The sequence below is a fragment of the Taudactylus pleione genome, unplaced genomic scaffold (genome assembly GCF_031769625.1).
Source record: "Taudactylus pleione unplaced genomic scaffold, aTauple2 ptg000155l, whole genome shotgun sequence".
Lineage (NCBI taxonomy): Eukaryota > Metazoa > Chordata > Amphibia > Anura > Myobatrachidae > Taudactylus > Taudactylus pleione.
The window spans coordinates 5,169,702-5,196,890 of NW_028284557.1; the positions used below are offsets into that span (position 1 = coordinate 5,169,702).

General features: G+C 40.7%; 2 protein-coding genes across 3 annotated transcripts in view; one reads left to right on the forward strand and one right to left on the reverse strand.

Moving 5' to 3' along the window:
• Positions 1-26,915, forward strand: part of CDK12 (cyclin dependent kinase 12) — a 189,145-nt gene extending 162,230 nt beyond the window's left edge. The window contains exons 15-16 of one of the 2 annotated variants that reach the window (XM_088474620.1): positions 24,689-24,766; positions 26,693-26,915. In XM_088474620.1, coding sequence (XP_088330746.1) covers positions 24,689-24,766; positions 26,693-26,721 — 107 coding nt within the window. In that variant the 3' untranslated portion in view covers positions 26,722-26,915. Of the gene's footprint in view, positions 1-2,674; positions 2,741-24,688; positions 24,767-26,692 lie in introns of those variants that run through there. The other variant, XM_088474621.1, reaches the window with a different exon arrangement.
• On the reverse strand, positions 18,564-20,664 carry LOC148521751 (gastrula-specific protein 17-like). The gene is made up of 2 exons (XM_088474713.1): positions 20,275-20,664; positions 18,564-18,753 (listed from the first exon to the last, which is right to left on the reverse strand). Exons 1-2 carry the CDS (start codon positions 20,653-20,655, stop codon positions 18,631-18,633), a joined length of 504 nt encoding a protein of 167 aa, XP_088330839.1. The 5' UTR covers positions 20,656-20,664; the 3' UTR covers positions 18,564-18,630.
• Positions 26,916-27,189: the final 274 nt, after the last annotated feature.

The following is a 27,189-nucleotide window of genomic DNA, read 5'->3' on the forward strand; positions in this document are numbered from 1 at the left end:
GGCAATCCACCCTCTCCCCTTTTGCACCAGGGAGCTGCCCGGGTTAACCCTTCAAAAACCCGGGTTTTAGCTCTGGTGTAAAAGGGGTATAAGTCTCTAAGATTCCAGGTTCTGAAAACTCCAAGCGATATTCTCACAGATAACGTGCATGAATCATAAAAAAAAAAAAAAAAAGAATATATAGTGTAAAACTGACATATATAAGCAAGTGCTCTCATGAAGGGAATACAGTTAAAAATAAGAACCAAAACACTGATTGTGTATATAAGCACTCCACTTGTGCTTTATAGAACCAACACCTAATGAGATTTCAAAACAATATATATATCTCATACCAACTCTAGTAGATCATGGTCAGGTACGGTACATCATCTCATAGGTACATTGCCATTGTTCCGGGAATAGTATATGGAAATAAATATATAAGGGGACAAAAAACAGCCTCAAATTGTGTAGTATAAAGATACAATTACACACTTTAATTTAACAACAATTTAGGCCCGTATTCAATTTGGAGCGAAAAGCCGTTTTCGCGTGTTTTTTTGATTGCAGGTGCTTGCGGCAGGTGGATTTTTCAAAATTTTTACAAGCACACTTTAGCAACTTTTAAATATACAGTCCACCATTTTCAAGTACACCAAATATGCTGGGAATAGTTATTTTCATAAAAAAATACTCCTGAATACTATTCTGCACCACGTATTGAAAAACGCTATTTAGCAGCTATTGAACCCGTTTAAAAACCCAAAATACCTTCAGCAAGCCAAATCGGGGGGTACCATAGGGAACCCCCATGTCAGAGCATCTTTTGGGGGTGTCAGACTGATTTCCCCAAATCTGACAGCACTTTCCGCCTGTTTCAGTTTTGCTGGGTGCCGTTTTTGCGTACTTTCATATTGAATAGGGTGTAAAGCGGGAACGCGCGAGATACTTTTCCGCCTGCCAAACAGGCGAAGTAGGTGAAAAGTCCGGGCCGCGAAAAAGTATTGCGGCTCGGCTCATATTGAAAACGGCTAAAAGACTCTTACAATAAAAAAATTACACAATCAGCTTATCTGTCACATGGATTAGAAGTGTCTGTAGGAAATTGTCCCAACGTGTTTCGTCTGCTGTACTGTATGGGGACTTCAGGAGAATAACAATCATATATATATTGCACAGAAGTCGCTAAGCTGTAGCAGAAGATGAGGGACTGCATTATGTATCATCCAGGTTTTTTTTTTTTTTTTTAATCTACCAGTCTCAACCTAATTTAAAAGGAAAGGAGCCAGTTTTAAGGGCTGCTATGTAGTATTTCAAGGAAAAGGCATAATCAATACTTATAATTTTCTGTTTACATGCTAATCCCTTTTATTTATCATCTGTATGTATTATTCACTTTAGTTAAAGGATCTATGAGATTAAAGGCATTGTGCAACCTTGTAGACATTTTTATTAATTGTTTTCTTAATTAAATGTTATACACCCTAAAGCCATGTACACATTACCTGATCCGCCAATGCGACGCCCAATGGAACGATATCAGGTGGTCAGCACAAACTGCACAATCCGGTGTCTAACCACCTGATACATCGTTCTCCTGCACCATTCACCCTCCTGGTTTCGGCAGCTGGGTCATTCCATTGCAAGGATGGAACAACCCTAATGCCGCTGTGTGAGAGCACACACCGTGTGCACACACTAGACGATTCGGACGATATGTCGGTCCAATTCGCCATATCGTCCGAGAAATCATCTAGTGTGTATCCAGCATTAGAGTGTTGGGTTGTGTTTATTCTCTTAAAATCTGAGAAATAACCTTGGTGATATACAGAAACTGAAAGTGTAATTAACCATTTATTTACTACATCTGGCAGAGCATACATTCAGATTCAGAGCTCTCTATTCTAAGGAACATCCTCATCTTCAGACATTTGTGTTTTATAATATAGCCACACCGCATTTCAATGTCATACAATACAGAATTTATATAAAAGTGAATAAGTCACTAGAAGGCAGTAAAACTACATCTAATGGAGCATACACACGGTCAGATTTTTCTTCAGATCTGAACGATAACTATTTAAAAAATCGTTCAGATCTGAAAAAAAATCTGACATATCTGTCAGATGAACGATGCGCGTTCCCGATGGTCAGATAACAATATCTGATGTGTTTGCAGTCAGACTTGGACGATTCCATTAATTTTAATGCAGTCAAAAATCTTTCAAATCGTTCATCTGACAAATCTGGCCATGTGTATGCTCCATAAGTATTCAAGTAAAATTATTAAATCAAGGTTACATTTTATAGATAACAAATAATAGCATAATGAATAGAGAGACTTTGTGCAGTAGAATGTACTAGGTTCATTATTTTTCCAGTTAGAAAACAAGTATGTAATGAAATAAATAAAGCAATGAATATGAATTGGTTTTTCTAAAAAATATATGTACAGTATATAATAAAATGTATAAATATTCCCAAATAGTGTATATACATATATCTGAAAATGGGAAAGTTGCAGAACCACAAAAGGTTCTTTTGGTGGGTATAACAGGGCCAGCTTTTAAATTCTCAGCATGAAAATCTATTTGTACCAGAAGTGTACAAATACATAAATAATATGCAGTGTTCACTGTTATGATGTCTCTCCATACATATTGCAGTATTTTGTTTATTTTGTCTCTTCCAGGTAGAGAACGCAATATGGAACACAGTTTACAGTTGTGATGGCTTTGAAGAACTTCCTTTAAGCGCTGTGGGTATTGTTCTCACAATATATATATTCAATATGTGCATACAAAAAAGAAGCATACAAAATAAGTGTAATATTATCTTAACATAGCCCACCCTTCATGCCGATTCTCTCCCACAAAGAATAAGGAAAAAAACTGTAGAGCACAGGTTCTCAAACTCGGCCCTCAGGACAGTTCATGTTTCCCAGGTCTCCTCACAGAATCACAAGTGAAATAATTAGCTTCACCTGTGGAACTTTTAAAATGTTCTTGGAATATCCCTACAGGAAAAACTAAAGCCAGATAACCTGCAAGACTATTGAAAAGGAAGAACCCTTTGTGGGTGCACAACTTGTATACAGACAATGATGGTTAAACTAAAACATAACTTTTAATATTTCTGAAATAAAAATATATATGTTTCAGGCTCGTTAGGCCCAATGGTGCTTCTTCACACAAGATTCACATCCTTCAGTTTGTGCATGAAGGAAAAAAAATATGTTGAGAACATTTATATGAACGTCAACTTTGTTTATAAATATTAGTTGATGCTTCTAATCCAAAAAGAAAAACACATAATTTTATAGAAGGCTAATTGTAACTGAATTACCCATCTTGGTGAATATTATCAGATTTGTATATTCTCACAGATTATATATGTTTGAGATGAAGGCAGGAGAAAAAGATGTATCCCATATTGAAATTAAAGTACCCAGAATATTAAATAGTTGTTTTCCATAATCTCTTACTTATATACATATGCATATTCAGATAGTCATTCAGTCCTTATTGGCAGCACATTGACAAATAAAGTGAGAATTTTGAAAAGACACATCTGTGTATTTACAACAATAAACAGGAGTCTGTATCCAGGTTACTCAAATACACTTGCTTGAGTGAATATAAGGTCCATTAGGAAATAATTCTCAGTTGCTAAAAGAGCATTATTACAGAGTATCTATATATCTCATACAATGTCACCACATGGATAGATATGATAAAATGTAACACTTGGTTATAATCCCTCTCTGTGATAGGATGTATCACAAACATATGTGATGTTACCTGGATAGCTTGTTCAGATCAATGTAGCAATTGTTAAGCTGGCCACACACTAGACCAGTGTTGGCTAACCTTGACACTCCAGCTGTTGTGGAACTATATATCCCAGCATGCCCTGCCACAGTTTTAGTATGCCCTAATAGCAAAACTGTAGCAGTGCATGCTGGGTTATGTAGTTCCATAACAGCTGGAGTGTCAAGGTTAGCCAACACTGCACTAGACCAACTTACATCCAACTAGTTGATTGGTTGAAATGAAAATGTGGTAAGGAATGAAAGTAAATGAAAATCAGCAATTTGCTCCCAAATGCCAGAAAATTGACAAAAACTGTTGTTTGAACAAATTGTATAGATCAACATTTAACAAACTTGTCTGATGACCATTTTCATCTGTTTTCTGGCATTTAGTAGCAAATTGCTGATCATCATTTACTCCCATTCCTTACCAGATTTTCATTCCAACCAATCAACTAATTGGATGGTTGGATGAAATTTGGTCTAGTGTGGGCCAGCTTAACCCACAGGTTCTCAAACTCGGTCCTGAGGACCCCAAACGGTGCATGTTTCCAGATCTCCAAACAGAATCACACACAAAATAATTAGCTCCACCTGTGGATCTTTTAAAATGTGTCGGTGAGTAATGAATACATCTGTGCACCTGCTGGGTGACCTGGAAAATGTGAACTGTGTGGGGTTGAGAACCACTGCACTAACCAGATGGAAACCTCGTAGAACATAAATATCAGATATCAGGTAATGCAGAAAATAAAACAAATCGCTGTGTTTGTAGATGATAAGCTGTAACAAATCAGATAGGATATAAAACACCAATGTAAGTGAGAGAGACCTACAATGTCACCTGGATTGCTTGTTGAAATCAATATAGCAATTATGAGGTTAACGAGATGGAGATAATATAGTAACAAATATATCAATTATCAGGTAGTGCAAAAAGGTTCAAACAAATCATTGTGTGTGTAAGGATATGATATATATGATAACTTTTAAAATGTGTCAGTGAATAAGTGAATACACCTGTGCACCTGCTAGATGACCTGGAAACTGTGAACTGTGTGGGGTCCTGAGGACCAAGTTTGAGAAGCACTGCTGTAGAGTATTCAAACATCAATATGTGTATCTACTGTTAAGCTGGGTAAACACTACACCAGAGGTTCCCAAACACGGTCCTTAAGGCACACCAACAGTTCAGGTGATATCCATGGTTGAGCACAGGTGACTTAATTAGTACCTCAGTCAATTTTATTTAACCACTTGTGCTCAGCCATGGATATCTCTAAAACCTGAACTGTTGGGGAGCCTTGAGGACCGCGTTTGGGAACTTCTGCATTACACAATGGTGTACTCAGCCGACGGGATGACAAAATGTAACCATACAATGAGTCGTCCATACGCACTGCACGATGTGGTGTGCAACGGCGCAATGTATCATTCCATGCTGCATTTAGCAGCATGATGTTCAACGCATTGTCCCATCTGCTGTGCAGCACAGCAGATGGGTCAATACAATGAATAACCCGCAGGCAAGTGCGATCAGGTGTACATACTATGCGATCCACACAATTGTATTGTTCCAATCCGCATCAAAATTATATATCGCGCAATGGATGGATCGCATAGTGTGTATCCAGATTTACTTTAAACAAATGGGAATGAAGCATATCCTATATATCCCCCTTTTTTTAAATGAAGTTCAATTTATAACTGTTTTATCATGCCAAAATAAGGAAATAACATCTAGTGCAATACTGCCATTAGATAATTAAAAATATAATTTTTTTATTATTTCCACACATATAAAATCAGCATGTAATTGTTACGATCACAAAGAAACCACCATGTAAGACTCCTAGAGTCACGCCGATAAGGTCTTCTGCAATTAACAGCCACCCGCTGTTCCCTTAGAGCTGCATACGCTCACTGGTACTTAGGTGGCCGCCTGGTCTTAAACTTGGAAGTAGGGGCTTACACAGCAATCCTGGAGATCACTGGATGTTTAGCGGCTGATGGTGGTACAGGCTGGCAAAGGTCACAATGGTAGTCGCTGAGCTAAAATCGTCATTTTAATGTGACCAGAATGACGAGTAGCGACCTTGAGGGTCGAGATGCGATTTCTGTGGCAAGGTGCGGCCTTGAGGGCAGCGGTGTGTCTTGGTGGTACGGGAAGCTAGGCCACAAACAGACGTCGTATATGGAGGCAGCATGATTGGCAAATGCAGTTGGCACCAGGCAGTGGCGTAACTTCATCCCAGGTGCCCGGAGGCAAGATAAATGTTGGTGCCCCCCCCAAACTAAAATGTTCCAGCCCCAGCTGCCGCCGCCACCCCCTTATGCAGTTCCTTTTATATAATGCCCCCAGTAGTGGTCCCCCTAAGCAGTGCCCGCCTATGTAGTGCTCCCCAGTAATGGTCCCCCTATGCAGTACCTCCAATAGTGAGCTCCCTGTAGTTGCCCCCAGTAGTAAGCCCCCTGTAGTTGCCCCCAGTAGTAAGCCCCCTGTAGTTGCCCCCAGTAGTGAGGCCCCTGTAGTTGCCCCCAGTAGTGAGGCCCCTGTAGTTGCTCCCAGTAGTGAGCGCCCTGTAGTTGCCCCCAGTAGTGAGCCCCGTAGTTGCCCCCAGTAGTGATGGCCCCCACCGTGCGCACACACACACACACACAAAAAAAACAAACACCTTTATCCCCGCTCCAGTGCTGCTGCGGTCCATCCCCGGCGTCCGCTCCTAGGCACTATGGGAGTGACGTCATTACGTCACTCCCATAGTGCACTGCGGGACCCGGAAGATGGAGCTCACTCCTGAGCTCCGTCCCCGGCGTCCGCTCCTCGGCACTATGGGAGTGACGTTATGACATCACTCCCATAGTACACTGCGGGACACCAAAGACGGAGGGAGCTCCGTCCTCCGGCTGCCGCCGGGGGTTTGAATAGGAGCTGGGCGCCCGCTGGTACCACACTCAGCGGGCGCCCGGCAAATGGAGAGAGCAGGGGGTGCGACCGCACCCCTTGCACCCTCCATAGTTACGCCAATGGAGGTGGAGCGCCGATCAGCGGCGCTTCTTCTCCATGCAGCTCCCGGGGACAATGGAGCTAGGTGCCTCCTTCAGGGCTGACGCCCGGCGGCAAATGACTCCATTGTCTTCGGGAGTTACGGCACTGGCACCAGGGCTGAGATGGAGATTGCCGCTCCGAGGTGAATTCCACGGTGCAGCGAGGCCGCAGGATTAGACTGATCTTGGACTAGCAGAGATGGTAGGGTAAACAGGCAAGGCAGAGTAGCAAGACATGGCAGGATACTGGCATACAGAGATAGGCACGGACTGCCAGGAACCAGGGTTCACACACAAGGTGTAAACTCACCGGCAATGTGGCACCGGTCCAGACATACTGATGTAAGATCTTCCATCAATGGGAAGCAGGTGCACAAATGATTTTGAGCTGGAACACTGCACGTCTATTCGGCAGACCCAGCAGCACCCGTGGCCGTCCAGTGAACTGGTTCTCAAACTCAGTCCTCAGGACCCCAAACAGTGCATGTTTTCCAGGTCTCCTCACATAATCACAAGGGAAATAATTAGCTCCACCTGTGGATCTTTTAAAATGTGTCAGTGAGTAATGAATACACCTGTGCACCTACTGGGTGATCTGCAAAATGTGAACTGTGTGGGTTTGAGTTTGAGAACCTCTGGTCCAGTGTCTTGGTCTTCCAGCAACCGCGGGCGCCATTCCAGTTTGGCGTCCATGTTGCCTATTGACGGGAGGCTGTGAGATCCTGCGGCCAGAAGAAGTGGCGTGAATTGTGACAGTAACAGTAACATAGATCACCCTTTAAGGGTCCATACCAGGATGGAACCTGTAGTAAGTGCCAGATTGATGTCCAAATAGCTTCCTAATCATGGTCGCTGTGCACTGGAAGGATGTCGATGATGAAATCTATGGAGATATGTTTCCATGAATTCTGTGGAATAAGCAGAAAGCATCAAGAGCCCAGAAGGCAGGGTTTGTAACACCTTGATGCTTGCACAGGTAGTGCAGGTATCGATGAAGGAGACAGAAGCCTCATTTACAGCAAGTTTTCTGAATTCCCCAAATCAATCATTGATTCATGATGCCAGATAACTTACTAAAAGTAGTGTTCCCACTGCAGAACCTAGCTATAGCCAGGTGGAATAAAACTTTTGGGTGCCTCCAACACCTTAGTAAGTTCTGCCATTTTAATCTGGATTTTGTTCCTGCAATAAAACCTGTAGGGATAATTACTTTGCCCTCCATGGTTGTTCATTCGGAAGATAACTGCCTTGAGAGTGTGCCATTCACAGTTGCCGGATCTAGGCCTATATGTTCAGATTATACTGCAGAATTTATGTTAGGTATTTTGTATAGTCAGCCATGACCGAATTTGTTTAGCAGGTTTTTTTTAGGGTATAAGTGGTGCCATCAATTTAGAACTGACGGCAGTCACCACAGTGGGATGTAGGTTAAAGCAGGGCCGGATTAAGGGAGGGGCGACAGGGGCGGTCGTCCCTGGGCCCCCACACCCGGGGGGGCCCCCACTAGCAGTGGTGCTCTGTCTGCACCCACCGCTAGTGACCCCTCCGCTAGTGTAGTGTAGACCGCACAGTGAGCGCAGTCTACACTACACAGTGACATACACACAGCCGCCGCCGGCAGCTGTGTGTATGTTACAGCAGCCGATGAGAGAGACTCTTATTGGCTGCTGCACAACGGAGGGAGCAGCTACAGGGGACTGCATAGGGGTGGAGGCCACTACAGAGGGCACTGCATAGGGGGGCCGCTATAGGAGGCACTGTATAGGGGGCCGCTTCATGGGGGCACTGGGGGGTGTTTTCTAGGGTCAATGCATAGTGGGGACAACTACTGGCCCCACTGTATAGGGGGGGCTACTACTGGGGGCAATAGGGGGGGACCACTATTGTGTCTGGGGGCACTTTATAAGGGGCACTGTATAGGGGGACCACTACTGGGGGCATTATATAAGGGGTACTGCATAGGGGGACCACTTCTGGGGGAACTGCATAAGGGCATTACTACAGTGGGCACTGCATATGGGGGACCATTACTTGGGGCACTGCATAGGGGGGGACCACTACTGGGTCTGGGGGCACTACTGGGGGCATTATATAAGGGGCATTACTACACTGTGCACTGCATAGGGGGGACCATTACTGGGGGCACTGCATAAGGGGCCCCCACAAGTTTGTTGCCCAGGGGTTCACAGACCTTAATCCGGCCCTGGGTTAAAGACTGTTTTTTTTTTTTTTTTATTTGTTTGGTTTTTTTCTTGTTTTTAATTTACAGTTACTTGTTTATTGGAGGTGATGCCTATTTTTGGTGATTTGAAGATTTGTTTTAGAAATATTTGAGATCCCAATGGGTGGTTTCACTTCACATCTTAAAGTAGTATGGTTATATCCCTGTATATAGATTTATTCCATAAGAACTCTCTCTTTATTCAAACGACAGAGATCAGTTGACCTAAGCATCTGAAACAAAAGGCCTGATTCAGAGGTGCACATAATGTCAATACTGCACTCAACCTCATGACGTTTTCAGTCTGTGCGTGTGTCTCAGTCGCACTGTGCATGCCTCCCGATGGGAACCACCGGGAGCCTCAGAATGAATTAAGAAGCAAGAGCTGGGGGATTTCACTGAGAGTTCCTGGGATTTAACGGGGGTAGCTAAAAGGACATGGACATGTCACGTGACAGCAACTGAATCTAAAGACGCAGTTGCAGTCACACAGGCGTCCATGTTCAGATGGAAAATCTGCGCCTCCATAGGGCTGGTGCAATGTACGATAGTGTGAACGATGGTGAATCTTAATTCGCACAGCGGTGGAAGCGCAGCAGCCGGAGGACGTCTGTCACAGTGTGCTGGACATCGGCCGTTACTGGGTCCAGCAGCACTGGGGGTCCTGGCGCCCGCTGCTGTTGTTCCTGCTCCCGACTCCTCCATGCTGTCTACTAAAGTGCAGGCAGCAGCGGATCTCCTAGGGCTGCGCGTGCCAACCTGCAGGAAAATTTACAGATGTGCCAAACGTGAAGTCACGTTTGGCGTGAGAATTTAACTCCTCCCTATAAGAGGGAGTCTCTGGGTGCTAGACAGGTGCCAGAGTATACGCTCCCAAACCATACTCCAGCATTCCTACCATTTGTGATCCTTACTGCTCGTTCCTGACCTTGGCTTTCCTTGTGACCTGATTCTGTCTCCTCCCTGGTATTGCGCTTGGTATTTCAGTTTCGACCTTGGCTATTCTCTGTGACCTGTTTCCTTCTAGTGGTACTGCTTTGTCTGTCTGGTTTTGACCCGGCTTGTTAACTATGAGTATGCTTATAACATACCCTACTACACTCCAGTGTACACCAGAAGCTGTACTAGGGAACCAAGTCAGAGGACCGCGACCTGTGTGTCAGATGCAGCCAAGTCCAAACCTCCTTTTGGGGGTCCCTGATGAATACCCTCGGCACGTTAGACTCTGCACCTCTGTACTGGGTCTTAGTCAATCTCAAAGAACAGGCAAGCATTCACTATATATCAGAGAATTTGTGACGTCTCTGAATGAATATCATTGGCCATGGCATTCGCATAAAGACGCAGTTGCGGCTGAAATAGCGTCCACCTCTGACTTAGGCCCAAAGTGTTGTAGGAAATGATCATGGGATTGGTGTGCTAGCTCAATCTGTCCATTTGATTGGGGGTTTTACCTGGACAAGTAAAGTGAAACTCGCAGCCCATTGTAAAAGATCTTACAAAACGTAGCCACAATGTAAACCCCCTGGCAATCACCATGGGAAGCTCCTTATGGATATCTGTGCTGAACCTTGGTGTAATTTAGGTATACTGTATTTGGGGAGCTGACTGTTGTTTTTTCAAGGCTGGAAAAGCCACCCATTAAAACCAGTTTGGTATCAATACATTAGTAACTAAGGATGTCGATGATGAAATCTATGGAGATATGTTTCCATGAATTCTGTGGAATAAGCAGAAAGCATCAAGAGCCCAGAAGGCAGGGTTTGTAACACCTTGATGCTTGCACAGGTAGTGCAGGTATCGATGAAGGAGACAGAAGCCTCATTTACAGCAAGTTTTCTGAATTCCCCAAATCAATCATTGATTCATGATGCCAGATAACCTACTAAAAGTAGTGTTCCCACTGCAGAACCTAGCTATAGCCAGGTGGAATAAAACTTTTGGGTGCCTCCAACACCTTAGTAAGTTCTGCCATTTTAATCTGGATTTTGGCCCTCATTCAGAGCCGCTCGTTAGCGGCAGTACGCTCGTTCCGAGCGATGTTTGCACATCTGCGCATGCGTACGGTTTTTAGTACGCATGCGCGAACCAGTCAGTGCGGTCAAAAATCGTTTGTACGCTATATAGCGAGTGCCTGCTATTTTGAGTGACAGAATGAGGCGTATGTGGGTGGTAACAGGGGAAGGTGCTTGAAAATGGGGAGTGGAGATCCGAACGCAGGCGTGCTTAAAGGTCAAAACGGGCGTATTATGGGTGTGCATAATTAATTCAGCAGCGTCATTGACCACGTCACTGGGTTATTTTATAGCCAGAACTGCTCGCAAATTTGTGGTAGCAAACACCAACCACAAGAATAGCGAACAGTTCATACGCTGGTCGATGTACTCGATTAATCTAATAAATAGCGGACATGACGTAGGATGCGAGCGGCCAGGGGGCGTTTTTAACAAATAAACGAGCGTATGTTTTGCTCGCTCGTTCAGACTTAGAGGCGTGAACAAACTACAATTTGCGAAGGGATCATTTGAATAGCCACCCCTTGTTTTTGAACGAACGACCGCAAATAGCGAACGGCTCTGAATCAGGCCCTTTGTTCCTGCAATAAAACCTGTAGGGATAATTACTTTGCCCTCCATGGTTGTTCATTCGGAAGATAACTGCCTTGAGAGTGTGCCATTCACAGTTGCCGGATCTAGGCCTATATGTTCAGATGATGCCAAACCTGGTTAGCAATAGCACTCATCATGCCCACTGAGTGCCACTTCTTCCCCTGAATATATTGCAAATTTACCGTTCTTGTGATCAGCTAGGATAAAGAGGGGTCTGACCTCCTTTCAGGAGGTAATTAGGTGAGAACAGTCTTCATTGATTATGAAGATATGTATTATAGCACATAATTGCCACCAGGGGAAAAGTTGGTTGCTGCTGCTCTATTTGAAGACATAGAGGAGGCACGCATGGATTTTGATGGCATACATTGCGGCATAAATAGAATAAGGCATAGGTGGTAAATTACCTTGCATGGCATTGCACTTTTTAGTGTGTGTACATGCTGAGAAGTGGTTTGAAGTTGTCTATTACTTTTTTGGAGATTATAAAGCACATTTATTTTCAGTCTTTGATCTTGAATCCATAATGGAGGCAGTGGGAATCACAAAGGAAAGCATTAATGGTTTGTAGTGCCAAAATGTCTTGTTCTGCATTTTACTGTTCATGGGCATGTCCAATATGGTGGCCTTCATTGCTATCAGGTGAAGGTTGTGCACAGAAGAAAGAAGGGAGGCGTAGTTTCTCTTACAAATTTATAATGCAGCATATCCCCAACTGTGGGTTAGAGCGTTTCAAGCTCCTGGGCAGTTATAATCTTAGTGATGTGTTGTGCAGTGTGAAGCTGCTGTGTAATGTCAGAGTGTATCCTATTAATCTGATTATGGAGATTTAGGAAATTGTGGTTTACTTCTATAAAATGGTATTCCTGCAGTGCTAGGCTGCTATTTGCAGGAATTTGAAAACCTCTTACTGTCACACTGAATTTTAGAAATTTTTTGTTCAGGCAAGTTGGTTAAATCCGTTTGTTTTAACCAACTTGTCTGGATGACCGTTTTCTTCTTAATGGATATGGCTTTGACTAAGTCATTTGAGCGCACTTACCATCCCTAAATCATTGATTACCCACAGGAGGTTAGACACCCTTCTTTGTAAGTGCAGCTCCCCCAGCCCATTAACTACAGACCAGTGCGCAATTTTACTTTGATAGACAACTGGATATGGATATAATAACAATCAATTGCGGCAAGGACTATTACACATCTATAGATGGGATCCTTGACAAACAGAGATACCAGGGAACATAAAGCAGCCACTTTTTTCTCCCAACTTAACAGTCAAGGCACACTTACAAACAACATAGACGATTTCTTTACAACATTCACCAAATTGGAAAAAACTGTAGCACAAGAAAACAAACTGTGGTGGGACACGCAAACCCTTAAATGTATCAAAGTAACAGAATAATACCTAAAGGACTTAAAATTAAAAAAAACACCATCTAGTTATATCAACAACACTGAGTTTGTAAACAAATGGGATACCGTTATACAAGAATGTTCACAAAAACTCATTCAACTACTTATTGAGACACACACACAACGGCTATCTCAATTAAATGAGGAAATACAACAGTTAAATACACTTTTGACACCACATGAGAATGATGCAGAATTTCATAAACTTATAGAGTTAACCCTAAACAAACTGAATAAGGGAGAAGATAAAATCATCTCTATAAAAAAGAAGAAAATACTTAGAGACAAACTTGGGCCAATCAAAAAAACGACTAAGCATAGACCCATTGGAATCAATCCCATATCCAACAAGGGTATTCCAATCAACGGTTCCAAACATAAGGAACACACTCCCAAACATACTATAAAGCAAACAAAGACAACCCCAATCTACAAGGCTAAACTTAACCTATCAAGAATACCAGACCAAACTCCACACAAAAGACAAATATTACACCAGCAGGCGCAACGTCAACTTTTACAATACACCAACGGTTTCATCGGTCTCAGATATCAGTTCTATTAGTGAAGATTATTTTTCAATACACTGCCTAGAAGAATTCCCTGAGCACCAGCTTGCGAGACATTCACTAGAGAGAGGCTGGCTAGAATTAGCACCAAAACTCCTAGACCTAAGCATTCATGACACTAATAATCTGAACAAATGTAACAGTGAGATTGAGCCACAAAGCATCAATAACACCAACAATCTTGATACTATTCCACCATCCACAACACACAACTCATCATGTGTAGACCATTTTTTAGAACAGACAGGCCTACCACCGTACCCCCCACCCAAACAAACAAAAAGAAAATTAGAAGAGGATGCAGGGGAGGAGAGGGTGTCAAAAAGGCCAGATCAAGAATCAGAACTAGGTAACGGGATATTCAATCTCAGCCAATTTCCATTAACCAATGACCATATTTCCATTCTAGACAAAGGACTCAAGTTTGCCCCGACTAAAGATCTGGACAGATTCAACACCTACTTAGACAGACATCCATAAGTTCGCTAGAAAATTAACCCTCAAACGTTTTTTCCAACAACAACCATTGCCCCACCACCGTCCAACTCCTGGACGATACCTACACACTGAACTCAAACAGCCATCTAAATTTTACCCAGTACAAGCAACAGGTAATCACATTTCCACATTCACCAATCTATTGGAACAAGATCTAGGCAAACTCAGTGACAACACATTCAAACATAAACGGTACAACATAACAAAAGCGGAACGTAAAGCACTAGAAGAACTTAAAACAAACACAGACCTAGTAATCAAACCAGCCGATAAGGGGGGAGGTATAGTTATTCTGAACAAAATTGATTATATTAAAGAATCACACAGAATCCTCCAGGACAAGACCACATATCAACCTCTAAAAAAGGATCCAACCAAACAGTACCAACAACAATTACATACATTATTGCAAGAAGGCCTACAAGAGGGCATACTTAATACTAACGAATATGATTTTTTGAACAAAGCACATCCCATTATCCCAATCTTCTATCATCTTCCTAAAATTCATAAAGACAACATTAATCCACCAGGTCGACCTATAGTATCCGGCATAAACTTAGTCACTTCCAACCTTTCTGAATACATAGACCTCTATTTACAACCATACGTCAAACAACAGAAATCATACCTTCAAGACACCACCAGTATCCTTAACAAACTAACACAAATAACATGGGACCAAGACTTTTGGCTGGCAGCTAGTGACGTCACCAGCCTTTATTCAGTCATCAGACATAATCAAGGAATGGAGAGTACCAAATACTTTTTAGATCAGGACTCAACCATGACCCCAGCACAGTCTGATTTCATCCTCAAAAGCATTGCCTTTATCCTATCACACAACTACCTCTGGTTTGAAGACCAGTTCTATCTACAAATCACTGGCACGGCTATGGGGATGAGGTTTGCGCCGAGTTATGTGAACCTCCATATGACCCATTGGGAAGACAACTCCATCTGGTCTAACCATGACTTTGGCGCAGACCTCGTCCTCTGGACGCGATACATAGATGACCATCTTCTTCATTTGGAAAGGGGACGAAGAATCCCTCCTGTCCTTCATTCAACACATTAATAACAACACCTACAACTTATCTTTCACAACCAATTACAGCAAAACCGTTTTGTAATTCCTTGATTTGAACATTTTCATTGATAAAAACCACATACATACCAAAATATACCGCAAACAAGTAGATGTGAATAGTTTCATTTTAGCCACAAGCAGTCATCATCCCAGCTGGTTAAATGGAATACCCACAGGACAATTTCAAAGAATACGACGCAATTGTTCCAAATTGACTGACTATGAGACACAAGGCAATCTACTCAAAACGCAACTAATCAACAAAAAATACAATGCAAAAACAGTACAAACGGCTTTCCAAACTATAAAAGAAGCAGACAGAGGCCCACTTCTAAAATACAAAAATAAAAAATCAAGTACAGATACTGATAACAAGATATTCTCCATAACTCAGTATAACAGTCAAGCACGTGATATTAAGAAAATATTGAACAAACATTGGCCCATACTTTTGGGGGACGATATTTTAGGCACCTCCTTACCTCCCAAACCCAATATAGTATTTCGTACAGCCCCAGATTTGAGAACCAAATTAGTGAAGAATCACCTAGCACCATCAGCTTCGCAACAACACACACTCACTGACATTTGGAAACAGAAGACACCGGGACATAAAGGGGGAGGGTTCTACTATTGTGGGACCTGCCAGGCATGTATCACTACCAGTAAAAGAAGCACCATGCCCATTAAAACAATACAGTCGACAACTAACAATACAATGTTCAAGATACAAGAAAACCTGACATGTAACACCAAAGGTGTGATTTACCTGCTACAATGCCCCTGCCCATTACAACCATCCGTCTATTTAAAACCAGGTTAAATGAACATATGCGCAACATCAGGAAAGGTTACGTAGAGCACCCCATCTCCATGCATTTTAAAACCCACCACGATTCAGACCCCAAGGTTCTTTACTTTGCTGCACTGAAGTCAGTTAAACCTAATTGGAGAGGTGGTGACTACATTAAACAGATTAATAAACAAGAGTTACGCATCATGATCAACATGGGATCACTTCACCCACAGGGACTCAACCGGGACAATGAAATTAGATCTATCATCTGTGACCAATAACATTATTACTCTTAATATTAAATAGGTTCTTATTATGCGAACCCGTTGGACCATCCCTAAATCATTGATTACCCACCGGAGGTTAGACACCCTTCTTTGTAAGTGCAGCTCCCCCAGCCCATTAACTACAGTCCAGTGCACAATTTTACTTTGTTATTATATGATGAACAACATAACGTCACCTTTGGATTGCACATGAGTTCAGATGTTATACCACTATTATGTAACATTACTTGCTCTGTCTACATCAGCCATCCAGACTGTAGTTTATGCCATTTCATACCGGAGGAGGACCAGGGCTATCTTTGAGGATTATTATGTTAATAACAAGACTCTCTATTCACTGTGCAGTAACTAGACTGGCTCCATCTACTATGTGGATTCATTGGAAAATGCTAAATCAGCTACATATACAAACTGGGAGACAAGTTCCACTTTCTTACTTGCAAAGTATATACCTGGGGATTGGAGCACAAACTGCTTCTACAGATCTTAGTTAGCTTGTTGAAATTGTTTTAAATGTGTTAATATCACAATCAGATAATTATGTATAATAATAAATAGCTCTTTTCATCATTTACGTCTGTCACAAGGTATCTCTATCTATTTTTATCTGTTTGGTACATACTGTATGTACAAAGAAACAAAATTTATATTAGAATTAAAACTAGGATTTTCCATTATGTAATTCCCATGATATTGTTTTGTAATGTTTAATATAATCCCAAACTCTGGATTTTTATTATGGGGTGGAAACTGAGATATTTTAAGACATTAACCTTTTTTATTGTCTAATGCGTTTAATTATTAACTAACAAATAACATTATTTAAAATTCTGGAACCCCTCCCCTTCTTCTATGTAAATAAACATCATATACTCCTACCTTAAAATACCACCTTAAGCTAGGTACACACTTTACAATCTGTACGCAGCCGACTGAACGACACGCCAGCTGTACACATTGCACGATCCGGTTTACGAGAACGCAATATATTGTTATATGCTGCATGTAGCAGCATGATGTCATTTACCACAGCAGATGGGACGATGCGATAAATGACCGCCATGCACGTGTGATCGGGTGTATGCACTATACGACGCGCCCGATATATTATTCTGATCCGCAACCGAACGATATATCATACCATATATATTATAATGTGTACTCAGCTTTACACAGATTCAATAAGTATTTGGCAATGTGCTAAGATTCACTGTGCAATCCTTTATGTATTAAAAAAGCAACAAGTTTTCATCAGTTTGTTTCATTACCACATTTGATTGTCTGGAAAGGTGTTTTAACCTTTGGTCAAATCTGGTTAACCAACATGGTACAAAATAATCTGGTGCAACAAATATCACATATTCTCCTATTTTGGTTATATGGTTTGAAACAATTATGGTAAAATACCTTTCATCAGAGAATTTAAGCAACCTCTTTGGAACCTCAGAAGTACTGTTAAATATGTCATTTTGGCGTGTCTGCTTAACTAGAGCATTGAAGCTGGTAAAGTTATCCCTCATTAACAGACTTACAGCTTCTTATGTAAAGCAACTTTAATAAGGTAAAATAGTTTATATTAAAAGAAAAAATATACAAGTAGTATAAGCATTGTACCATACTTTCAGGAATTGCCTGTAGTTTAATGAGAAGGAAATGTTCTATGGAATTGTCACTTGACTCTTCTGCTGACACTGTTCATTACATGACAAATATTCCTTCACTGCACGTCTTTGTACTTGTATCTATGCACATAAGAGGAAGTGTTTATTATACAGTACTGAGTTGATATATAGAGATATGGGGCTTGATGATAAGCCGATTGTACGCGCCTTCAGTGTTTTTGTACTGCGCATGCTCTGGAGCAGAGAGTAGGCATGTATGGGTAATGTAGAGTCATAAGCAGCTTAGTCGCTTCTTTACTTGTGACCAAATAAGCCTTATGGGTGTTCTCATGTAGGCAAAATTCACTGAAAATGCTTCGGCGCAAGTGCGTACTGACGATTACTCGTACCAAAACCAAGTGTATGGATAGTGGACAGGCACATTTCAAGTTGGTGGCAACTCTGCATACAGGCCAATAGTGTCATTTTTTGTTTCCTCTTGTTTGCAATGTAGGAGCACATAAGCCTGATTCCATCTAGCTTTGCATCAGGCTCATGTGCGCCAATAACTGGCTGCATTATGGTTTGTCATTTAATGTCTTTTGATAGTTGATGAAATTATTTAACAGGAAATGTTTCATTATTGAACCCTTAACTAAAGGTACAATTATAATATGATGATATGAAAGGCGGTGATGTCCATTATATGTTGGCAGTAGGTACACTTGCCCCTGGGATCTTACCCTGTAGTTCCGCCCAGGGGTCTTCCAACATGGATGGGCTGTAGTAGTTACTGATATCTTTTAGATTTCTCTTGAAATTAACCTGTAACATAAGAATGGCAGCTTTAGAGAATTCTTTATCTACAGCATTATTGAAAATGTCAAATGACAAGTGGATCATACACTATAACAATGTTTATCATAATAAGGATACATAGCTATGGTAGTGCTACTGAACATTAACATTTTAAGAATACATAATACAGCTACTTCATTTATATACAATGAAAACCACATTAAACACTGACATTTGTAAGTTAGCCACCATCCAAGGAGCAAAATGTTCCATCCATAATGTTTGCAAACTGACACCCTCAATTTAATCATTGGAGGGATTTTACTATGGTAGTAAACGCCAAACTAGACCCACTTTGACCTGCTCCTCTAACTTACAAGAAGGTATTAATTTATTGCTTAATCAGCATCATATGAATTATCCATGGAAAATCAGAAACTCAAGCAGTACAAGATTCACTTTCCAACTTTCCATTCTCAAGTTCATAATGTATTCACCAGAATTGATTTTATCTTGACTGCTGAGACATTGAAGATAATTTTATGTTGGATCACAAGCCAATATTTATTGATCTGGACTGCCCAGTTCTAGTCAATAGAAACACCCTTTAATTCTCCCCTTCCTCCCTCTCGCAAAGTGGAGACTTTCAAATAGAAAATAGAAATGGTGGGATCGAAAGGAAAAATTGCAGGTCCTACATAGCAAACTGAAAGTTTCTTATCATAAATGCTTCACTTCCACTAATGAACTATGCTGAAACATTTAATATAAAGTCAGACAACTTTTCGAAATCTTCCTATTAAAAGAAGCACAAAAAAGTTGATTTCACATTTCACAGCTGCGGGAGGAAAGGCAGGAAGCATTTTGACATTTGTAATAAAGCAGCAAAAAAAGGAAAGTATAACATTTTATAGATATTTCCCATATGCACAAAATATACTAACAAAAGCACCCTTTCATCATTGTCTCCAGGGTTGTGTGTGTGTATGTATGTATGTATGTATATATATATATATATATATATATGTGTGTGTGTATGGTGTAACATCCTATGATACTGGAGCACATATTTCTAATAAAAAGGACCAAATTATTCAATTATAATCCTGTCCAAATTGATTGAATCATTATGAGGCATATTGGAATTAGGCCGCTATTGACCTGTGTATGTGGAGCCAAACATTATGCTTCAGAAGTCACAACTCTAGAATTGTTCTTTTCACTAAATCTTTTTATATTGTTTATACCAGAATTAGGTATCCTATTGCACAGGCTGCCTAATTCTGGTATGTACTGTAACACATTAAATTTACCAGTATAAAAAGTACACATAAAAATATTCTCTCAGTGATTATTAACCTGTGGCTGCCTGTACAAAGTATAGATGAGTGGCAGAGGTATTGGCTGGAACACTAAAACAGATTTCTATCAATTGCATTCACATGCACTGTAACCAGTGTTACTTCAGTCTCAATTGTGTTATTATTGTGTTAAAATCTCTGTACTGTAAGAGGAAAAGTAAATATGAATATTATGCATGAATCTTACTTGTGCATTTTTATCCTTCTTATTGCCGTACATTGACTTGTGCTCTGGGCTGTGCTTGTAGGAAGAAAACGAGGGGGTTCTTGGAGATGACCCCCAATTGCGACGGTAATTGGATGCTGGTTCCCATCTATTAGGAGACCACTGGTGTGGTGAATGCTGGTATCCACTGGGACTAGGGCATGGATTGTAATGAGGGCTCCTGTTCCTCTGGGAGGGTGGACCATTCCTGACATGCCATTGTTGGGAAGGTGGGCTCCAAGCTTGTAGTGGAATATGTCTAGGAGATGGGGGGCACCAGACTTGTTGTGGAATGTGTATAAGAGATTGGGTGCGAAATGGGGACATCCCTTCTCTAATTCCAGTAGCACGGTGTTGTAACATAATTCACTCTTATCTAGAATAAAACAAACACCTTTACAATTTCCATATTCATTTCATGAACCTAGAACAGTTTTCAGACTTATTTCCCAGTAGATGGGAAATAGTGACTTAGTATTTTGCTAAATGTAAAATATAACCATATGTGGGGTTGAACAGTATAGTTATAGTTGCTATTCACTTACCTTCAGTCTTAGCTCTTATCTTTGCAGCTGCCAGTGATACAGATGGTCATTCTGTGTTTTCTGTGTCCTGTATTTATGTCCAGTAGGGAAGAGACACACCTGCTGATTGTAATATCAATGTGGAGACATTGTGTTCAATATACAATAGAGGTGTCCAGAGTACTGCCACGCCTTGTCTCTAGAATAGCAAAGCATGGCAAGTATGTATCGGTATAAAATACATATATTCTAAGGAAAATAGAAACATTGTAAAAATATACATATTTAATCTGTTTGTATTTTGTGTCTCTAGTTATAAATAGATTGGCAATTTAAAATATTTAAGCTGTGGTAGAACAGTGAGTCCCAGCATATCATCTGCTAGTGCAGGGGTTCCCAAACTTTCTTGAATCACAGCGCCCTAGAGTATCAGCATTTTTTTCACGACACGCCAAAAGTTTGTTATTGATAAATTCTGAAAAAATGTATTGCTTAAGTAACTTGTGCTTACCTGTCATCCTAAGCTTCCACTGTGTGATGGTGGGCAGGGTTGCGCTTCTGTTTGACCACATTTTATGTTTTTGCCTCTTACATTGACCATAAATAATTTGATTTGGTGCTGCCCACCAACCTGAGGCACCCCTGCAAGTGTCCTGAGGTACCCCAGGGTGCCATGACATCCAGTTTGGGAACTACTGTGATAGTGGCTGTGTCTCTGCATCTGTGGTAAAACAATAAGGCCTAGCATCCCTTGTCAGTAAACTGGTACTTGTAGTTCCATGAGAATTGTACACTTACAAGTTGCCTCTCTCTGACCTATGGAAACATCAGCTTATATACTATTGCAAACAAACACTGTTATTTCATAAGTGTATTTTACTTTTATTTTTTTTGTGAACAAAGCAGGGCAACAGTGAAAATATAACTGGTTTTATGTCAGTTATGGTCACAAGCCATGCTTAATGAATAAAATTAGTGTATGTTGACCCAGTAAGGGTTCTCCTAACATTTTTTTTTTTTAAACAAGTTTTTATACTAAAAATTCTTAATGGAACACCAATAGCAATTAAAATTATAAAGTTGTGCCACCTCCTAGTTAAAGCTGGTTATGCAGCCCCATTACCCCACAACCAGAGCTCGGGAGTGACAACATTCAGCTGTATTTCCTGGGAGTGTATTACAGAACAAAGCTGCCAAGTTATCATACTCTTATAAATGTATAAGGGGCATTTATCAATAAATATTTGAATTTTCAGGGGGTAATCGCAAATATTTAGTATCCCCGAATGTATGGCAGAGGGACTGCAGCAGATATTTCTGATACCTGTTACGATCCCTCCATTCCCGCTGGCAGCTGCAACCCCCATATGTTTCTATGAGGGATGTGATTCTACCATATTTACCAACATGCATTCCGGAGATTGGACCCTGCAGCTACTGCCATCTAAAGATGACAGTAGTCTATGGGCTGCACATTGCAAAAACTACCGGGAGAGGGACCCTCCCCTGGCAATGGCCGCCGCACATGTGCAGGATCCCCGGCACTTGAGTGAAGAGACCGCTGACATCGTAGGGACGTGCTTTTGCAATGCGATCATTGGCGCTAATATTTCACCCAGATCGCATTGCAAATGCGATAATTAATAAATGTGCCCCTAAGTGCCAAACGTACAGTACTTTTACAGTTTATGCCCATTGTGCACTAAAATAATCTACAGATGAGCACAGGGAAAGCATACATCGGCTCTACATAGATTGTGCCTTAGGTCATGAACTGACACAGGGCTGTGAGGCGACACTTCTAACCTGAGTGCCCTGCATTCAACAAAGAAAGTTTCACCCACATTCAATTCAATATTAACACAAATGGTGTCCTGCCCTTTGCATGCTGAGGTAACACCCCAACCCCTCCCATTCCCCCTCCACACATACACGCATTTCTTAAACAAAGCTGCCAGGTTTTCATGCTCTGTTTTAGTACCAACATACAGTATATATACAGTATGTATGCTTTGTGCCCCAGAATTGACTAGAGCTGTCTGTAAAGGTCTAATAAGTAAACATGTCACTATTCAGCTTTTGTAGTATTCTATGTCCCAGTATTCTCTAATTGTTAGTCTGTACTGGGACTTGTATTTCCATAACAGCTTAAAAGCTACAGGATTCCTAAGTTAGCACTAAACTATAATGTTGCAACTGTGCAAATTCTTCATATGGCCTCTTTTCATAATTTTTTTCAAACCCATTAATGGTTTCTACATCTAGCAAAATAAAGTGTACTCCATATTTAATTCAATATTAATTAACATGAATGCTGTCCTGTCCTTTAGAAACTGAGGTCACTCCCTATTTTAGTGTAATTCAAAAGCAGTTTCCACTGCTGTTCTTTAATCAGCTCTATTGTCTTCTAGTAATACAATTATACTGAAATCCCTGCCTATTAATTGGTTAAGTGTGTGACTGACAATTGTGAATACACTAGAATGTCTGAGATCTTGCAAATGGGGTTACTTATTCCATAAAAAACTTTCTATTTCACACTTGGATTATTGAACAGTCAGGAATTATTTGCCCAAAAAAGTTTTTAAGTTTTTATTTTGCATGGGAGCTTTTTTCTCTGTCTGTAACTACATATATTTTCTATGATCACAAGAAGGGCTTTTGAACATTACCCTTTTTTAATGTGTAATACAGAGTGTATTCATTTATATATCATAACTCGGTGAAATAATTGCTAGACATATCGAAAGTTTTATTTTACAAATATCCATCTGAGATGGTGCACTAACAATTCTCTTAATTTCTGTAGATTTTTTAAATTGTGATATATTTATCAAGCCTCTAATTACTTTGCATGTATTTTAGACTAGATGTAGATATACTGCAGCTCTTTAGCTGCTGTGGAACTGGAGGTCTCAAAGGTTGCCTAACAAAGCAGACCAGTAGTTACCAAGGCTGAATAAATGTTTCCCCTATTGTGGTTAATGCTGGGTACACACTAGACTATGTACGTACCCAGTGACTGCAGATGCGACTGGACGATATATTGGGCGGTCCGTACACACTACATGATTTGGTGTACGACCGCCCGATATGTTATTCCCCCGCTGCATCCAGAACCATATGTGTCGGACACCAGATCTTTAGATTGTACTGCACTGCAGGCAGATCTGAAGATGCGACGAACGATCCGCAGGAGCGCGTACACACTGGACATTGTGGACGATTTGTCATTTTGATTCGCCCTAAAATGACAAATCGTCCAATATATCGTCTAGTGTGTACCCAGCTTAGTGGGACTGAGCTAAGTATGGTAACAATAAATATCAACCAGTTAATTTAATCAGTTTCCTGTAATAAGAAAACAAACTCTGGAGCAGAGTTATTTGGGTCATGTTGGGGTGTCTGTACAATTGGAACATAGCATTAAATTTAATGGAGATGACAATATTAATCCTTATTAACAGTCAAACAGCTTTTATGGAAATGGACTTTAGTGTAAGAAAATAAAAGCTGAATTATAACAAAATACCATGTACGTAAAATCAACACTGAACAAACATATAATGCATATATGTTTAGGCACTGTCTCTAGTTTAGATCAGGTAATAATGTTCTGTGCTCTTCACAATTGACTCTCCTGGAGACACTGTGATTACATGTCAGACTTTCATCTATCTCAGTGCACGTTGGCACTTGTTGCCATGCACATAAGGAGAAATGTTTATCCATCAGTACTGAGGAGCTTCGCTTATGAAGCTATGTGCTCCAAATTGTTGGCAGTGCTATGGTTGTGGGCCAAGTGAAAGCATTGCATTTTATTATCATTATGTTCCTGTTATTAATAAGCTAAAACTTTTTTTTGTCACTAGCATCCTTCATTACTGAAGAAATCATGCAAGCAATACTGTTCACGAGGAAGTGTTTCATACTTGCACCCTTAACCAAAGGTAAACTTAAAATATTATGTAACTTTTCCTTTCCAGGTTCAGTAGTCCTTACGGGTGACTGATTAATACAAGAGGTGGTGAAGTTCATTATATGTTAGCAGTAGGCACCGTTGCCCCAGGAACACTGGCCAATAGTTCTGCCCAGGAGTCCTCCACCATGGATCGGCTGTAGTAGTTACTGATATCTTTAGGTCTGTCTCTTCTGTGCTTTAAATTAACCTGTAACAGATGAATGCCAGATTTAGATTGTTCTTAATCGACTGTGAATATTTCAAGTACCTAGTGGTCAGACACAACAACGTTAAAGGATATATCATCATAAGGATACATAAACTATGGTAGTACTACATGTATACAGAAAGAGACGCAAGTGTTCTGTCTTATGCAACGATGATACAAAAAAATGTAGCAGTTTAAGGATACATAATACACTATGTAGACAAGTGATTGGACACTGAGAGCAAATAGATCAACAAGGTTTTATTGACGTCAGTACTTTGTAGGTCCACCACGTGCGGTAATTACTGCAGACAGCCTTCTTGGCAAACTGTCCACAAGTTCCTGGACAACAGCAGGCGGTATGTTTTGCCATTCCGCCTTAAGTACAGTGGCCAATTGTGACAGTGAAGAAGGTCCAGTCCACCTAGAATGCACCTGTTGTTCCAATTCTTCCCAAAGGGTTACAATCTGGATTCTGAGATGGCCAGTCCAGCATCGCCCTAGAAACATGACAGGTAGCATTGTCGTCCTGATAAAAACATTAGTTGTTTCCGTAGAACTGCAAGTGCATGGGCCTCCTTACTAAGTGTGCTTGTCGAAACTGCCACATTAGCGGCCATTTGGAACTCATGCGCAATGGTATGTATTTCGCTTGCGCGGGGGTGTCCAATCACTTTTGTGTACATAGTGTACAACTACCTAGTTATATATACAGTGGAGCCAACATTGACTACTGGGATATGTGAGTAAATTGTGAAATATGAACAAGCTTTGTCTAGTTTTATTAATATAACATGATATAAAATTCCTGTATGTTTCATACAGTAACTAATATTGACCTGCAGGCTCTAGGTCAGTGTTTCTGAAACTCTGTGTTTATGGAATCCTAACAGTACATGTTTTCATGGTATCATCAGGAATAATTAGAACAACTTGTATATCTATTCTGCTAGTCAATTAAAACACGTGCTCCAGCTACATGCACTGTTAGGGTTCCATGAGGCCCAGGTTTGAGAAACACTGCTCTCGGTAAATAATCAGTCACTCCCTCTTTAGTAACATGGTGCTCCTCCCCTAAATCAAAATCACTCCCCAAGGCATTTACCTTTTCACTTGTATCTAATTAATGGGTGTGAAATTCCACTCAAATGTGTTAAGGATTTCAAAATAACAAACAACGCAGTAATGCTGGCCACACCCACTGTGATACTGCAGCATATGTGGCTCCAAAACAACCACATTGTTCAATAATAATCCTATTCAAATTGATTGAATCACATGAGTCATATTGGTATTAGGCCACTATTGACCTGTGTGTGTGGTACCAAACATGTACTGTCTGTCACACATTAAATTTATCAATTTGATAAGTCTACACATAATTATTTTGATAAAATGTATGTCTGTCATTTAATCCATTCATTAATATTGTCACAGCAATTATTAACCTGAGGCTGCCAGTAGAGTAAAGTATAGAGAAGTCACAGTGGCAGAGGTATTGGCTGGAACACTAAAACAGATTTCTTTAAATTGCATTCGTTTGCACTGTAACCAGTGTTACTTCAGTCTCAATTGTGTTATTATTGTGTTAAAATATCTGCACTGTAAGAAGAAAAGTAAATATGAATATTATGCGTGAATCTTAATTGTGCATTTTTATCCTTCATATTGCTGTACATTGACTTGTGCTCTGGGCTGTGCTTGTAGGAAGAAAACGAGGGGGTTCTTGGAGATGACCCCCAATTGCGAAGGTAATTGGAGGCTGGTTCCCATCTATTAGGAGACCACTGGTGTGGTGAATGCTGGTATCCACTGGGACTAGGGCATGGATTGTAATGAGGGCTCAGTTGCTCTGAAATGGTGGACCATTCCTGACATGCCATTGTTGGGGTGGTGGGCTCTAGGAGATGAGGGGCATCAGACTTGTTGTGAAATGTGTCTTGGAGATTTAGCGAGAAATGGGGACATTTCTTCTCTAATTCCAGCAGCACTGTGTTGTAACATACTGTAGTTCACAGTTATCTGCAATAAAATAAAATATTGACACTCAACTTTCCATATATGTTTCCTGACACTAGAAGAAATTTGGGATGTCTTTCACAGAAGATGGGAATGGTGGCTTAGTACCACGGTGTAGCTGCTAAATGTAAAATATAACCATATGTGGGATTGATCAATACAGTTATATTGTCATTCTCTTACCT

Bases quoted from the DNA above. Each gene is read 5' to 3' on its own strand.
- LOC148521751 (XM_088474713.1), bottom strand. From the start codon at position 20,655: ATGTTACAACACCGTGCTACTGGAATTAGAGAAGGGATGTCCCCATTT. The intron at 18,754-20,274 runs GTAAGATTCATG...CTTATGTTACAG, and splicing joins AGAAGGATAAAAATGCACAA to GTTAATTTCAAGAGAAATCT.